Raw genomic sequence first — 16,181 nt, forward strand, 5'->3', positions numbered from 1 at the left:
TGCGGGGGTGGCTATATATACACACACATATGCACTGGGCACTCTATATGCAAGCATGCATGCATGAATAACTTAGTGTTATTATTGTTTTCATACATGTCGTCAGGATGTCTACCGAGCTGATGTTTGCATATTATGTGCCTTCTAGTGTAAAAGGGAGTGTCCACAATAGAGAATAACTGCAACAGAGAGACAAATCCATAAGCAGTGAAGTGTTAGTGTGAGTGTGTGTGTGTGTGTGTGTGTGTCAAGCACATTGTTCCAGCATCCTGAGGGAGAAGGTAGACACACATCATCAGTGGCAAACTGGAAGTGCACCTCTCACCCCTAGCGACTGACTGTTACGTCCCTGACTACTTTCATCTCCGATCAATTCACGTCCACACTCTACGCCATGACAAATGACCGGGGCTCTCCGTAAAGCCAAGGAGGAAACATTATGAATTTGCTCGCCCATTGCCCACAGCCTGGTTGCGGCCATGACACTCTTTGTCCACAAGGGGTGCCAAAGGACTCAGTATTTAAGCTTGAAGCCAAACCTGTGGGTTGATTCATGTGTACTTCCAGACCAGAAAGGGGAGATGGGGGGGGGGGAACCTCCAGGCCCTCAGACACATAGCTCACCTGGGGACAATAATGTGTTTTCCAGCTCAAACATCCAGGATGTCTGGCACAGCACATCCCCACAACCCTCTAAGCCCCAGCCCCTACACTCCAGTTGCAGCCCCGGGGCAGTATGAAGAATCCCCACCGCCGCCACAGCCCCTGTGCCTGTTCCAGCCCTCTTGGCCTTTGTCTTTATCGACTTCCTCTCAGTTTACGGGAGCTCGGAATCTGATGACTTTTGTTTGTACAGGGAAAGCAATCGACCAATGACATTCTGGTCTCACGGGGTCAATGATGGCAGGACGGCTATTTTTCAGCCTCGCCTTTTTCCTCGGCCCTAATGAACGGCTGACAGCTCTGGTGGACGGACAAGAGCTCCCATACAAACCCCACTGGGAGGACCAGAGCAGGTCAAACAAAATTAAAACAGGAGAGCAGGGGGAGATCCCAACACGAACATGGAGTCTGTTTTGCTCAACTAGTAATAAAAGGAAGATACAAATAACACCAGCATGGGTTTGATGCTGGGGGAGCTTGCATACTAATAAAAATGCATAACTGTACAACACTATGCAATGTTCATATGTTGGATAGATAAGTAATTCTATACTTAATTTACTTACTCACCTAATTTTTTTCTTTTTTCTTGGGGGTTAGCAACATGGTCAGTCTGTATTTAGCCACAACTAAACACAGAAAATCATGGGGGAATCCTTCCAACTCAAGACATCTCTGCAGAACAGTTCCCTTAAGAAAGTGTTTTTAAAAATGTAACAGGAGGAAATGAGATCGGAGAGTTTGATGGCGGAACAGACTCCAGGTTTCCACTGTTCTCCTCGGCAGATACACAACTCCAGGAGAACAGAGCTATTTCTGCACACGAAACACAACAGCAACTTCTGTCTTGACAAATGAGGGCAGAATAGAAAAAAGGTGGGTGTTTTGCATAAGACTCCCACATCACAGTCATCCAGACACACACACACACACACAAACACACCTACCGCTGTTATATGAAGTAAGACTGCACCGCTCTTTCGCTCATCATTGGAAAACATGTCACCAGGAAACTCACGTATGGCTGAGAGAGAGAGAGAGAGAGAGAGAGAGAGAGAGAGAGAGAGAGAGAGAGAGAGAGAGAGAGAGAGAGAGAGAGAGAGAGAGAGAGAGAGAGAGAGAGAGAAAGAGAGAGCGAAAGAGAGAGCGAGAGAGAGAGCGAGAGAGAGAAAGAGAGAGAGAAAGAGAAAGAGAGAGAGAGCGAGAGAGAGCGAGAGAGAGAGGGGAGGCAGAGAGAGAGCGAGAGAGAGAAAAAAAAAAAGTCAATATGTCAACATACACACACACGGACTGTTAGTCAACATAACTGACCAAATTAAGAGTCTCTCTAAGAAACCAATAAAGTATATTTTTAACGTATATTTTTTTGGCCTTTTGACTTGATTCAGAAAGGACCCTGAAGAGTGACAGGAAGCAAGTGGGAGAGATATGTGTTGGGTTTAGGAAGTGACCACGGGCCGCATTCGTACGCAGGTTCCTGTGAGCACCTGGACCCAAATGTGGTAAGGATGCTGCAGTTGTTTGCGCCACAGTGTTCTCGGAAAAAATCTGAAGCATATTGAGTAAATTAGTATTCTACTGCCTCTCCACACTACTATCGGCATACATTTGATTTGTGCATATTGCACACATCGAGTTTCACTCATCTCTACATCACAGGTCTTGCTATATAAGTGCAGATCAATTATTTAGTAGACATCCTATGACAAGACACTCAGAGTCTGATGTAACCTTGCAGAGAAACACGACATCTAAAAACACACATGCACCAAATGTTTTCTTTTAAAAATACATGCACATTGGGTGATGTTTCACACTGAGCAAAAAGTAACATATGGCACAGAAATCATAGCTTACATGTTTGCGAGGCATCCCTTCAATGGCCTCATTAAAGACGAGGAGGACTCTCAGAATCTTCCCACAGAAGCAGGGGGTACCGTTTATATTTAATATGCCCAAACAATGTTGGGGGACTTTAGATTACCGGTACAGTATGTGTTGTTATTGGACTTGTGCAATAAATACTATATGGTCTTCAGTTACAGTATAATCTACTTTATATAATGCATCTTACAACACCAAACCCCACACCCATTGCTGGCCCCATGTACACATCATAAACGAGTGCATTATATTTATCTGTTTAAGAAGTTAAGCTTTACGGAAAAAGGCAATTATAATAATTCAAGGTGGGGCTACATTACATTTCTTCTAATGACGCAGTCCCAATAACAGCACCACCACTACAGGTCACTGAGTGCACTGTATGTAGCCCAAATCCATCTGGAACTCAACCTTATCCCAGTACAACCTCTCCAGTCATGACTGGACCACGCGTGTGTACACGCTGGCTGGCATCTGGTGAGGAGGCATTGGTCAGTCCCCACAATGTGCCGGCCCGCTCCCTGCTGTTGCACAACCGACGTACAGCAGATTCTATAACAAGGTCACTCACAATCTGATTAAAATACTTCAAAGGGTTAAGAGAACAGCACTAAACAAATGTGAATGTTCATGCCATACATTTCATATGGTGAGCATGTTTCCAGCCAGCATGGGAAAGGGAAGTATCGGCAGTATCAGTGATTTTTGATCCACTTTTGCTCTCTTGGATTATGATATAAAGCCAGTTAATTACAAGTCAAGGTTAGTACTGGTATGCATCGCAGTATGATTAGGGGAGGCATACTGAAGCATGCAATCCTTTCTGTGCAGTCAGTATTCTATTCAACCTACTGTACACAAGTCATCCTCTCTAGACAGGCGAGGAGTCAGCCACCATGTTCTTTGAGAAGATGGTAGACGACAATGTTGACAACAGGCCTATGAACTCAACCAGCTTCTCCATCTATTGGCCTCCAATTCTCTTACATACAAATACTTTCTCTTCGCTCTCTCTCCCTCACTTCACACACACACACACTTTTGGTATATTCTGCCTGCTCAGTGGCAGCGATATTTTGAGAGAGTCCTCTCAGCAGCAGTCCAGGAACTTGTCCCCTAGCCCTAGTCCTCTCACATCCCTCATGTTCCAGCCCCAGCAGCATTCATCCCACACTGTGACACCTCACCGTTGAGACAGGCACACTCACCACCACCAGGCTCCGCACGACTCAAGAAACCATTAAAATACAACCACAGATCGGTCTCTTTCTCTCTCTCTCCCCCTTTCTCACCCTCCCTCCTCCTCCTAAAAAACATGCCCTTTTGTGCCTCACATCCAACAGCCTGATGGATATCAACATCTTGACATGGGCAACAGAGTGGCTCATACCATCTGTATTCAGTCCCCACACATGTAAACAACTACCAGCCAGTCTGTCTCAACAGCCATTCTTGACATGGACACTCGGTCAACTTGCGCTGCTGTCTGCATAGCCCCAGCGTCTGCAGCATCTCACAGGAGTGTTCGGCTGCCACACGCCAACTGCTCCAGCTTAACGAGCGGCCCCCTGTACAGACAGTCCTGTCTGCTGTGGGCGTCCAGCATTTGACAGGAGCTGCCTCGGCACCACCGCCTTGTTCCGGCGCTCTGACACAAAAAAAACCACTCACCCACGGCTTCCCACATGATGAGCCCGTCAGGCTGCTCTCTCTGGTTCAACGTCTCTGTGACCACACCACCTCAAGGACAGCCACTGCACTGAAACGCACCAAAGCCATACATGCTACTAACAACCCATGGGCTGTTTTAGAGGTGGTACAGAATGTAGAAGCTGTTGTACATGGAGCAAGTCGTGACCAACACACCTGAAGAATCCAGAAGAACATTTTCCTGGGGTTGGAGGGTCGTCTTGTAGAGAGTAGGTTTGTATCGGACACTGCGGTTGCCAGTGGTACATTCTCCTGCCCTTCCTAGTCTTATTATTAATGGTGCATTAGCAAGACTCCTAAAAAACAAAGCAATTATCCAAAACTAAATTGATAGATTGCCAATTGATTAAGATATCACTGGCCTGGTGACTCTTCATATCAACCTCACGGTCCTCATCTTTAATGCTTTCAGTAGCTTTGACCACCTGAATCTCAGGTCATTTTTTCACTGATGTGTCAGAGTGGGAACCCTGTTGATAGGAAGAGCATTTCCAGACTAGTCAAATGTAAATTTCCATGGCAGTAAAGCTAATAATCAGATATACATCAATTCTGTGTTGAAATGCATTTGTATGAATGTGTTTTGGCAAGTAAATTGCTACAAAAGTTGCCTGATATTCCATAACTTTGCACCAAACATGAAGTCTTTTCCAGAGATGGAAAGGTAATTTTTGCTAAAATTGTTGCACAGTGCTTCTTTAAACAATCGGAAACATTCCCCAATAGAATGTTACAGGCTGGAGCCGGTAGAGCTCAAAGCCAAATTGTGCATCTCTCACCAACCACAGAAACAAAACAGTAGATACTGGCCCAGCTACTCAAGACTGCTCTGGGAGTTTGTTGCATCAACAACTGTGTGCTAAGATCAGCTTTCTCCCCTCAGAACTCCAACTACAGAAACTCCCCGCTGCCTCGATGGCATTACCAGCAGTTCTCTAATGATGCTCTAATACAGAACGCCTGGATGAAATCCAGGACACACTGGTTTATGGCGTTATGCAACACACCGTTATGGGGGAATGTTACTGTGAGTGGGTCGCAACAGCAACTTTTTTGTAAAAAACTAATAAATGTGGCGGGAACATTCCGTGCCTGCCTGGCATCAGGGGTGGCACCTGGGTGCATTGGTTGGCAGCGACAGCAGATAGCGCTAACGTTCGCAGAAGTGTTTTATTCAGCAGTTTCCTCTTGAGTGGGACGCAAGCCATGAGCAAGAGACCGGGAAACCAACGGCAGGCGAGAGAGAGAGAGAGAGAGAGAAGAGAGAGAGAGAGAGAGAGAGAGAGAGAGAGAGAGAGAGGAGAGAGAAGAGAGAGAGAGAGAGAAGAGAGAGAGAGAAGAGAGAGAGAGAGAGAGAGAGAGAGAGAGAGAGAGAGAGAGAGAGAGAGAGAGAGAGAGAGAGAGAAATGAAAGAATGAAAGACTGAGCGAAAGAGAAACGGGAGAAAGAGAAGCAAAATACGGAGGATAGGAGCACAGAGAAACTGTGTGTGTGTGTGTGTAGAGAGACAGAAGACTTTTGGGGGCACAAGATTGAGCCGGAGAATCCGGAGGGAGGGAGGAAATGGGTAAACACACCCAGAGTGCTAACTGCAGCTGAGACAGCCACAGCAGTGGGTCGGAGGTTACGCTCATCATTCCCACGCTAAAGGCTCCCTCGTGCACCGCGCAGAGAACACCTTCAAGGTCACTCTACCTCGGGCAACACCGTTGGCAACCATTGCTACGGGAATGCCGGGCCCACAGCCAATCGCAATAAATCTCACAAGGTGACTGTCTAAAATTAATACTGAAAATGAAGGGGCGGGGGGGGGGTACTAACACACACACACACACACACACACAAACACAGGCCCAAGTTGGTTAATTGAAAATAACTGCACAGCCCATGCGTAAAGGTTGAATAGCAGTGGCACACACAGTGAGAATTTAAATTCCAGGCAAGCATCTGGGAGGCAGCTTGGGCACTTGGCGCGCAATATTAAATCAGATTTTAATAGCATTGTCGAACAAAACGGAAACAAGGTGTTATACATGGCAATTCCATCAAAATAATTTCATCGAAAAGGGGGATGGGGGTGGGTGGGTGGATGTAGAGGCGGCTGCAAATCACTCTGTACAGCACTGCTGGAAATCTCTATAGTCCTCCCCCGACATCCACGCTGTTGCCCAGCATCTTCCATTTTCCGACTGTAGACATCAGCATGGGCATCAATAATTAAAACAACGGCGACCGGGCAGCCCCTCGCTGTGCAATTTTTCACAGATTCGGACGGCCGTCCTCCTCCTGGTGCTGGACGGGGCTGCGTAAAAAACAGGCGATTGGACGACGACGCAACGGGGTAGTGTCTTCTGAGAGCCTGACCAGAGGCTGGAGGGAGATTAGCGTGTGTGTGTGTATAGATATGAATGAGTGTGTAAGAGTCAAGGGACTTGAAGTATGGTTTTACATATATAATGAACGTGTGTGCATGTGCGCAATGTGAAAGAATGGCTGTGTGGATTTTTTAAAATGTATGCCCATGTCCTACATATACACGCACACATGCATGCGCGCGCGCGCGCGCACACACACGCACACGCGCACACACACACACACACACACACACACATATAATTAAATGACATTTTTGCATAGGACCCAAGAACAGCATTGCATAGATAAAGACCCAAATGGCTCAAGGTGACTCTTGGATCTTGGCACTGGCTCTCCATCTTTTGACAAATCTATATTCTCATCATGGATGCTTGTGTCCCTTGCCTCACACACACGCACCCGCACGCACGCACACACACACACAAGTAGTTACGTAGAAAGGCACTTGGCACGGCTGCCTGAGAAGACAAGCTTTTGGCAACAGCAGCAGGATGAATCAGGAGTTATTTACACTCAGGACAAACTCCAGCAGGGGCCATACTTACTCATCACCATCACGCACCAGAGCAATATGGAGACCCACGGTGCATATGGGACGACTACGGGAAGACAGATAGTCCGTGCATTCAGTGGGTATTCAGCGGGTATTCAGCGGGTGTAAATATCAGTTTTAAAGATAGATAGATAGATAGATAGATAGATAGATGCTATTCGTTGATCCCGAGGGAAATTCTTTCTATGCACACACACAGGCCTTGCTCAAGGAAACCTCAGCTGTGGATGTGGCCATGGGAAAGCGATGTTGGAGTACTCCCTGCGCCCACATTTTTCCTACCAGTCAGGGATCGGACCGGTTATTTGTATGACTATGGGTATCAAGGCAAGATCATTTATGCAGTAAATTGTTGCGCATTTAAGAGACAATGTCTTGCCAATTTAATTTTGAGTCTCAGATTTTCAAACATGATAATGGGATGCCCGAGGTCGAGCGAGAGCGAGAGACATTACAGAGGCTAAGGTATCTAAAACTAAAACCTGCATCCTCTGTTTGGACACCTGATTACGCTGCTAATGCAAGAAATTAATGGAAAAAAAACGTTTGTTCATTTGTCTTTTCTGCGCACCCCACACACACACACACACACTTTTTCTCTCCTCTCCTACAGGTCTGGCCATAAATGGGCTGGCCTCACACACACCTTGGAGAGTTTTCAAGAGCCATGCTCCCTCCACCACACTCTGCCAAATGCTGTTAACCGGACCTTAGCCATATGGCAGCCCGATGTTCATGACACTAATACAAGGTGTCCTCCCTGCAGAATCCCATTTTAGACATTTTTGGCCATTTTTATGCAGAGCCTTCAAATTGCTCTACACTGTGTTTTCGGGAAAAGTCAAAGATTTTGACCACGTTGGCATACTCGTTTCACGATTAACTGCCTCTGGTTAGGGAAGGCTGCCCATTCCATTTGCACAGGTGACTCTGGGTTGGAGATTTTATCCTTTTTAAAAAGGAAAAAAATAACACTCCCACGCCAGTCACTGGATGTAAATAAATCTTCCATAGCGCTAATCCCGAAAATGTATGCAGACGCACCGTGTGGGAACACTGCCTGTTAGTGTCCCTTTATATGAAACAATCAATCATATGGTATGCAGACAGATAAAAGCCTACACAGATCCTCAGAAGTGTATGTGTGTGCACGTGTGTGTGTGTCATTAACCTAAAAGGTATTATTTCAAATGAACACGCACACAAACGTGTCTACACGCTTGCTTGAATTTCAACAAATACAAACAGCCAGGCGACTTCTTGACATTCACAGCACTTTTAATTAGACAGCAGCTAATAAAGGGAGGCGCTGAATTGAGGTCAGTTGTATGTGTGTGTGTGTGTGTGTGTTTAGTGAGTAATAATAATAATAATAATAATAATAATAATAATAATAATAATAATAAATACATTTGATTTGTATAGCGCTTTTCAAAGACCCAAAGTCGCTTACAGAATGGGGGAAACAAAGAAACAGAAGGACAACAGTACCACATACATACATACAAACATACATACATACATGCATACATACATACATGCATACAGATACATATAGATGCATACAGACACAAGAGCAGCAGTGAATTGAGGAATAACAAGTAAATCATAATGGTGCAAACATAGAAGACAAGAGCAATAGTGGAATGAGGAATGAGTAATAATGGTACAGACATCCAAGACAAGACAGGAGCAATAACAGTCACAATAGGGGTCGAGTTGCGGGGGAGGGGGTGACGGGGTATTTGTAGGGGAGAGGGCAAGGGTGGGGATGGTTATGGTTATGGGTAGGGGAGGTCGTAAGAGTGAGTATGTAAGGTGTGTGTGTGTGTTTTGGGGGAAGATTGGAATGCAAATCAGACCAGACACTCCAGGGGAACCAGGCTTTGAAGAGAGGACCAACAAGAACGACATTTCATCTGCTAGATTAAAATATTTCTCTCATTGAAGGTGAGAGGGGAGGCCAGAGATTCCCCAAACAACAACCACCACCAAACATCCCAAGGTCAGGTCACCGGCCGCTCTGCCTTCTTAATAGCAACATCGGCAATTGAAAAACTAAAATCGAAATCACATGCATGTCCCTCACAGCCATTGCCGCCATACAGTTCCAAAAATACACTCTCAGTCATCTATACATCTAGATCCATACAGTGTACCTGAAATTGGCATAATAATAATAAAAAAAAACAAACACCGACATACAGTCAAACATCTCCTACCAGTACGTACACAAACACACATGTATCCAAACACCCCTGTGGGGCAGAGGGAACTGGGTGGGGGCTTACGCTACGTTCTCGCAGGGTGCTGCCTGGCAGCCCAAAAGCCATGTCAACAGAGAAAGCTGGCGAGCTCTGACTGCCACGGCGCCCAGGCAAGAAGTCACTCTCCCACAGCACAGCACCAACAACAACCCCACACACCTCCACAAGCCCTCCCGACCACCCCATTCCCCACACACACACACCGCACACACACAGGATTCAAACACACACAGGATACATACGCACACACACAAAAATCAGGTCCTGCCAACACCAGCCTTCGGCCACACATTGGGAATTCAGGCGGCGCGATTCGATAATGGGCCTATCAGTTTTTCCAAAGCCCCCTGACTGGCTCCAAGCTACAGCATCTGCTGCAATATGAACATTTGGGTATTCTGGGCATGGCTGCCACAGATAAAGAGATGGGGGGGGGGGGTATAAAGTCTCCATTTCAAACACCTGCACAGGGGAGACCTCGGCACGGATGTCGATGCCTGCCGCCATCCAAGGCTTTGGGCCTGCTCACATTAGCACCTCCCTGAGCACAGACACCTTAAGCTTTTAGCTTTATTAAAGCTGTGCGTGATAGCAGCACCGGGAAGCCTCAGAAGCAGAGGTGGGGAAGCAGATTTGTTGAACTAACTGAACTCATCATCAGGCTCATCAAGCCTCAACACCATCTTCACCGACACCACTACCATCACCTCCGCCGCCGCCGCCGCCTCCTCCTCCTCCTCCTCCTCTATCGCCCGGAGCGGCGGAGGGATCGTGCATGCGTGATCTGCATCGACAAGTGTGACTTTTTAATTGCCAAGGTGTGTATCCAGGTGGATAATTAAGTAATGGGCCGGATTACAGGGCCTCTAGTGAGAACTCCAGAGACCGGGGAGAAGGGGAGGGGCATGCAGGCAGCCGGCCGGCCGAGCAAGAGCTGCTTTCCTCGGGCAGAGAGCACCTGACCAGAGCTGGCCCCAAGGGGTTGGGGTGTGCACATGCGACACATGCACATGCAACATGCTTCAGAGACCATCTTACACAATCTCCCCTTAAACTTCTCTGTGACTGAACCTGTACCTTGTATCTAACTAATAATTCTTACAGAGTTGAAGTTTGTATATTGTTTATGGTTTTTATTTAACAAAATTGCATTTAGCCCTTTAACAACAACAACAACAACAACAACAACAACAACAACAACAACAACAACCAGATTTGGCTTCCAAAACTACGCAAAAACATCACAAAGCTATATCAATATTGCAATATGAAAAAAATCTTACTATATAGGAGCATGATCACGATACACAATTTGCTCTTCAATATGGCATAGCTCAAGTGTGAAGGATGGATGAGGAGAGAATACGGTAACAAAATGTGAAACGGACAGACAGAGACAGACAGAGAGACAGACAGACAGACAGAAAAATGGTAGGAAACAAGGAACAGCACACATATCCATTCTACTCAGGAGCAAAATAAACATAGCCATTTTAAAAGCCATGAGGGATGTTTGCACTTTTTTAGTCAGTGTGTGTGTGTGTGTGTGTGTACTTTCCTAGCCATTGTTAGAGCTGCTGCAAGTCCCCAGCACAGAACACGGGACACACACCCATAATGCTGTAAATATATAATTACTCCAGAGCAGGTGGCACATTTAGAGAGAACAGTGCTCTGGGAGTTACTTTCAAAGGCCTGATCTGGCAGAAGGGCCACTTTAAAGCAGCTGCCTGCACTATGCACCTCTCTCTGGGGAAGGAGTGGGTCAAATATGAGTGGGTCACTCACTCTCTTCCTCACACACACACACAAATGAGGGCCATCTAAGTAAGTAAAAACACTGTTTAAGGGGTCCCTCATGCACAGACTGAGAATGGACATCAGCAGCAGTTTCCACACTTTCACTAGCGTCTCACCCAAAGATATCTATATGCATATCTATCTATGGTCTCACCAGTGCTGGTGTGGAACCTGAACATCTATTTATACATTAATACATCAATTAAAGCATTTTCCATTATATTATTACATCTGCACGTCAGTTAGTCCATACCAGCGATTGGTTGTCCCAAAACCCCTGAATGCAGGGCCTGAACTACACTTAGGGATTCACTACTCTAGAGGAATGAAATAGCAGGAAGTGATGACGCTGATGGATTTGTGTCCAACGGGAAAGAGAGCCCTGCTTCGCCCTAGCTACTAGCTCACTGCTCTTTATTTGGGAGCGTGGCATGCATGTTTAGTACAGGCTTAGGAGAACAGGATGAGCCAGCATGAGTGAGAAGGAGGCATGTGTGTATAATACACACACGCCTACTGAGCGTGTGTTCTATCTGTGTGTATATGTCTGCTGTGTGTGTGTATGTATGTCTGCACCTGCCGTGTAAGTCTGCTTTATTTGTTGTGTGTGTGTGTGTGTGTGTGTGTGTGTGTGTGTGTGTGTGTGTGTGTGGACAGGAGGTGAGCATGTGTTCTCAGCCTGTGGGCCTCCTTAGTGCTGGTGGCACATATGCACTAACGGCCCACACCGTTCTCTCCCTCCCTCTTTCCTTATCTCCCTCGCTCGCTCTCTCCCTCCCTCCCTCCCTCCCTCCCTCCCTCTTCTTTTCTCCCTTTCTCTCTCCTTCCCTCATCCCTCTCTCCTTTCTTCCCCTTCTCCCTCCCTCCCTCTTCTTTTCTCCCTTTCTCTCTCCTTTCTTCCCCTTCTCCCTCCCTCCCTCCCTCCCTCTTCTTTTCTCCCTTTCTCTCTCCTTCCCTCATCCCTCTCTCCTTTCTTCCCCTTCTCCCTCCCTCCCTCTTCTTTTCTCCCTTTCTCTCTCCTTTCTTCCCCTTCTCCCTCCCTCCCTCTTCTTTTCTCCCTTTCTCTCTCCTTCCCTCCATCCCTCTCTCCTTTCTTCCCCTTCTCCCTCCCTCCCTCTTCTTTCCTCCCTTTCTCCATCCCTCTCTCACTCCATCCCTCTCTCCTTTCCTCCGTTTTTCTCTCCCGCCCTCCCTCTCTTCTCCCTCCCTCCGCTATGATGTGTGTAGCAGAAGCGGTTGCTGCAGTAATCCCCACGGCTGTAATTCCCTTTTAAACAGCCTCCTTCTGCTGCTGCCGCCACCACCACTGCCTCTGCGTGCCACGCCAGCTCAGCCCAGACGTGTGCACACACACCCACACACAGGGACACAGTTGTTACACTACCTATCTAGGGAATTTTTCTGAAATGTACCAATATGCACACGCACACACCAAAAATCAGAAGAATGCGCACACACACACGATACACCTCAGACAGACACACACCACCTTAATTTACAGTCTCAGCCTCTGCAATAACACCACCAATGCACATACAGGTATATAGAACAGAGCGAGCGAGCGAGCGAGCGAGCGAGCGAGAGAGAATATCTACCCAGCGTATCACTCATGACACACACACACACCATGACGATGCCTTTAGTTGGACTTCTCTCAGCAGAGCTGAAGCAGACACCCTCTCTGCTCCCCCACCCCAATTACACCCCCACACTTTTTATTAAAAAGAAAAAAAAAGTTGGAAAAACAGAACACAAAGCAAAAAGCGTGCCCCCTTTCCTGGCAGATTAGTATGGCACACCATCTAAACCCGCAGTAATCACAATGCCAGAGGGGATTAATACATGTGGCAAACTGGGCCGTACAAAAAAGCCCTCGGCTCCACTGTTCAGTTCTGCTCGCCCCACCCAGCGTGCACACACGCACACTAGCGGGTCAATTACAAACACACACACACACACACACAAATAGAGCAATGGTGCACACAACACAACTGGTTCTGAGTGTGTGTGAGTATCAGTGTTAAGCTGTGAGGTTGTCCTCTTCATACCTGCGCCACAGACGATCCCCATTCATCAGTATCCAATTAAGGAGCGTTCAGAGGGGAAATGGGTAAGGCGCCCGACTTAGGAGCAAAATGTTTAGGAGTCAGTTTAAGACTTAGAAGGAAAACACCCGGTGTGCGCGTGTGTGTGTCTCCAAAATTGTAAACAAAAACACTCAACTCAACTGGCCTTGATCCACTCAAACGATGTGCCAGTGCTTATGTGATACGAGTAAGCCTCATAACAAAAGATGAGGGAATGGATAGTGAAATGGAGTGGATGAACCGCGACGCACACAAACACATAAAGCTCTCTGCTGGAACAGGGAGGGAGAGTGGGTGGGAGGATGGACGGATGGATGGGGAGAGAGGAGTGGGGTAGGGAGGGGAGGGGAGGAATCTTCGTTTTGCCCAGCCAGAAGTTGCTGTGCCAACGACATAATGTTGTAATTTGTTTGTTTGTTTGTTTGTTTGTGAGGTTAAGGGGAGGGAAGCAGGAGGTGGGGTGTTTGTTTTTTTGTCTTCACGTTGGACGCTGTTGACCTAGAGTGTGCGTTTCACATCGCCTTTTCGGAGATCGATGGAGTGGTCACGGCCGAGCCAGCAGTCATGCCAACGCCATCCTGAAGAATCGTGTGGGTGTTTCAGAGCAAAGAGAGATCCATATATGGAAATGGAAATGGCTCTAGGCAGAGAGAATAAGTCTTATGTTGTTCTCCCATTCCTCCCCCTGCCTAGTCAAAGGGTGCAACACTTAAAGCATCAAAAGAGTGCTCATATTTAAAAAAAAAAATTTAAAAAAAAAAAAAAAAAATAATTCACTGGCACCTCTTTGTATAGTTCTTTTCTGCTGCAGTTTTGTCATATTTGCTCATTGGCTGTTATGTCAAGATGAACAAAATATCGAAAAATCTCTAGGACATCTCTACTCTATATACTATACATACATAAACATAACTCATACATGCAGTGTAGACGTACATATACATGTAGTGTGTATATATAATGGGGGCAGCCGTGGCCTACTGGTTAGCGCTTCGGACTTGTAACCGGAGGGTTGCCGGTTCGAACCCCAACCAGTAGGCATGACTGAAGTGCCCTTGAGCAAGGCACCTAACTCCTCACTGCTCCCCGAGCACCGTTGTTGTTGCAGGCAGCTCACTGCACCGGGATTAGTGTGTGCTTCACCTCACTGTGTGTTCACTGTGTGCTGTGTGGGTTTCACTAATTCACGGAATGGGATAAATGCAGAGACCAAATTTCCCTCACGGGATCAAAAGAGTATATATACTTACATCATCTACCTATATTGAGGATTTGGGTTGATTACATTATTTTATTTCAAAGACAAATACAATACATTTCACTTTTGGTTTTTGGGACAATGTTATTTGGATGAATTCCAATTCTATTACAATGAGTCCCCCATAAATGCATTACAATACTGAAGTGGTGCAAACTGCAATAAGAGTTGCTTTCATGATTGCTGTCCCAATCATCTTTCTTAGGTCTGCAGCACCTTGCAGCCATTTCTGTAACCATGCCAGCCAGCCATTTGTTTCCGGTAATTCCTCCACAAGAAACAAAAATTAAATTCTACTTCAGAGGGGAATACACAATAGGAGCTGTCCCACAATGTCCAGACACTCATTAAATCTGGGCTGCATTACTCATTGTTGTTTCAAAGAACTACACGTTACCATGAAGAATCTCTTGACTAAAACGCAAACAAATTACCACCCTTCTACTTGTGGAGACAAGAAATCTATTGGTCTCTCTTCAGATCCAAACACCCTTATATAAAAACCTCTCTTAGGTGTGATGAAAGGGAAATAAGCTAAAGCTCATTTTTGGAAACTAGAAATTAAAATGGAGATTGCCGTCCAAGCTTTGGTCCATATTTTCATATTATCTTGCTTTATGTTCCTCTTCTATAAATGCACTACTTATCTGTTGTCCATGTAGATTTCAGCAACACTTAAGCACTAGGAAAGTTTCTGTTGCCAGTCGCATCTGAAATGCATTACGCCAAATCCACGGTGTGGGGATTTTCCATTCTCCTCTGCTTGCTCAATTTCGCTCATCACGTTGGATGAAAGCCACTGAATACATGTAAACACAAACATCTCTCAGCGCCTGTGGAGGGCTGACAGAATTAGGCTTCCTGTTCAGGCCGCTCCTCACAAAATCTAGGATTAACCCTTAGAACCCAGAAGCTGTTTTTAGGGCATTTTCACTACCTTTCTACATAAGGATTTATTCTGGTCATTGAAAGTGCCACACACACACATATGAGGGGCGTGTCTCATTTCGGAGCATTCGCGCTACCTAGCACTGGTCTTCTGTGACCGCATAGACCGGACCTGGCTGGACCAACGTTTTTTTAAAATGGGACTGTCTAGCCTAAAAGAACGGATCTGTTATGTCATTAGCCCGAGTAGGCCTACTGATCTTTCTAACTCATGTTCGTGAAAAGCATCCTTTCAGATCAACGTGTTACGTTTTATGTATAGGTTACAATAATATGAACTAGGCTAACGGAGTGAGAGCAATCAATCTATTTGAATTATTAAAAAGATATACAATTATGCAAGTCCTTCCAAACTAAAAGAATTTAGTTTTTTTTAGCTGCTGCTCCTTTCCCCATCATTTAGCATGTTTACATTGATTAATTTAGCAGACACTTATCCTAAGAACAACATTCAGGCTACAATGCAAAGGAATTGTCATCAAGGAATTAATTGCGGCATCTGTCAATATTAATTTTTACTACTTAATTAAGACTAGTCAAAAATGCGATAGGAGGGTACATGGCCATATAGCCCTACCGGCTAAAAAGCAATCACACAAGTGTCGCTTTACTTTTCAAGAGATGGCGATTTCAAA

At 45.9% G+C, this 16,181-nt stretch overlaps 1 protein-coding gene across 2 annotated transcripts in view; it reads right to left on the bottom strand.

Annotated features, from left to right (window-relative positions):
* Positions 1-16,181, bottom strand: part of slc24a4b (solute carrier family 24 member 4b) — a 53,695-nt gene that overhangs the window by 20,494 nt on the left and 17,020 nt on the right. For both annotated transcript variants that reach the window (XM_048250645.1, XM_048250644.1), the window contains one exon: positions 1,611-1,687. In XM_048250645.1, the coding sequence (XP_048106602.1) occupies positions 1,611-1,687 (77 nt within the window). The remainder of the gene's footprint in view (positions 1-1,610; positions 1,688-16,181) is intronic.

The sequence above is a fragment of the Alosa alosa genome, chromosome 8, assembly GCF_017589495.1.
Source record: "Alosa alosa isolate M-15738 ecotype Scorff River chromosome 8, AALO_Geno_1.1, whole genome shotgun sequence".
NCBI lineage: Eukaryota > Metazoa > Chordata > Actinopteri > Clupeiformes > Clupeidae > Alosa > Alosa alosa.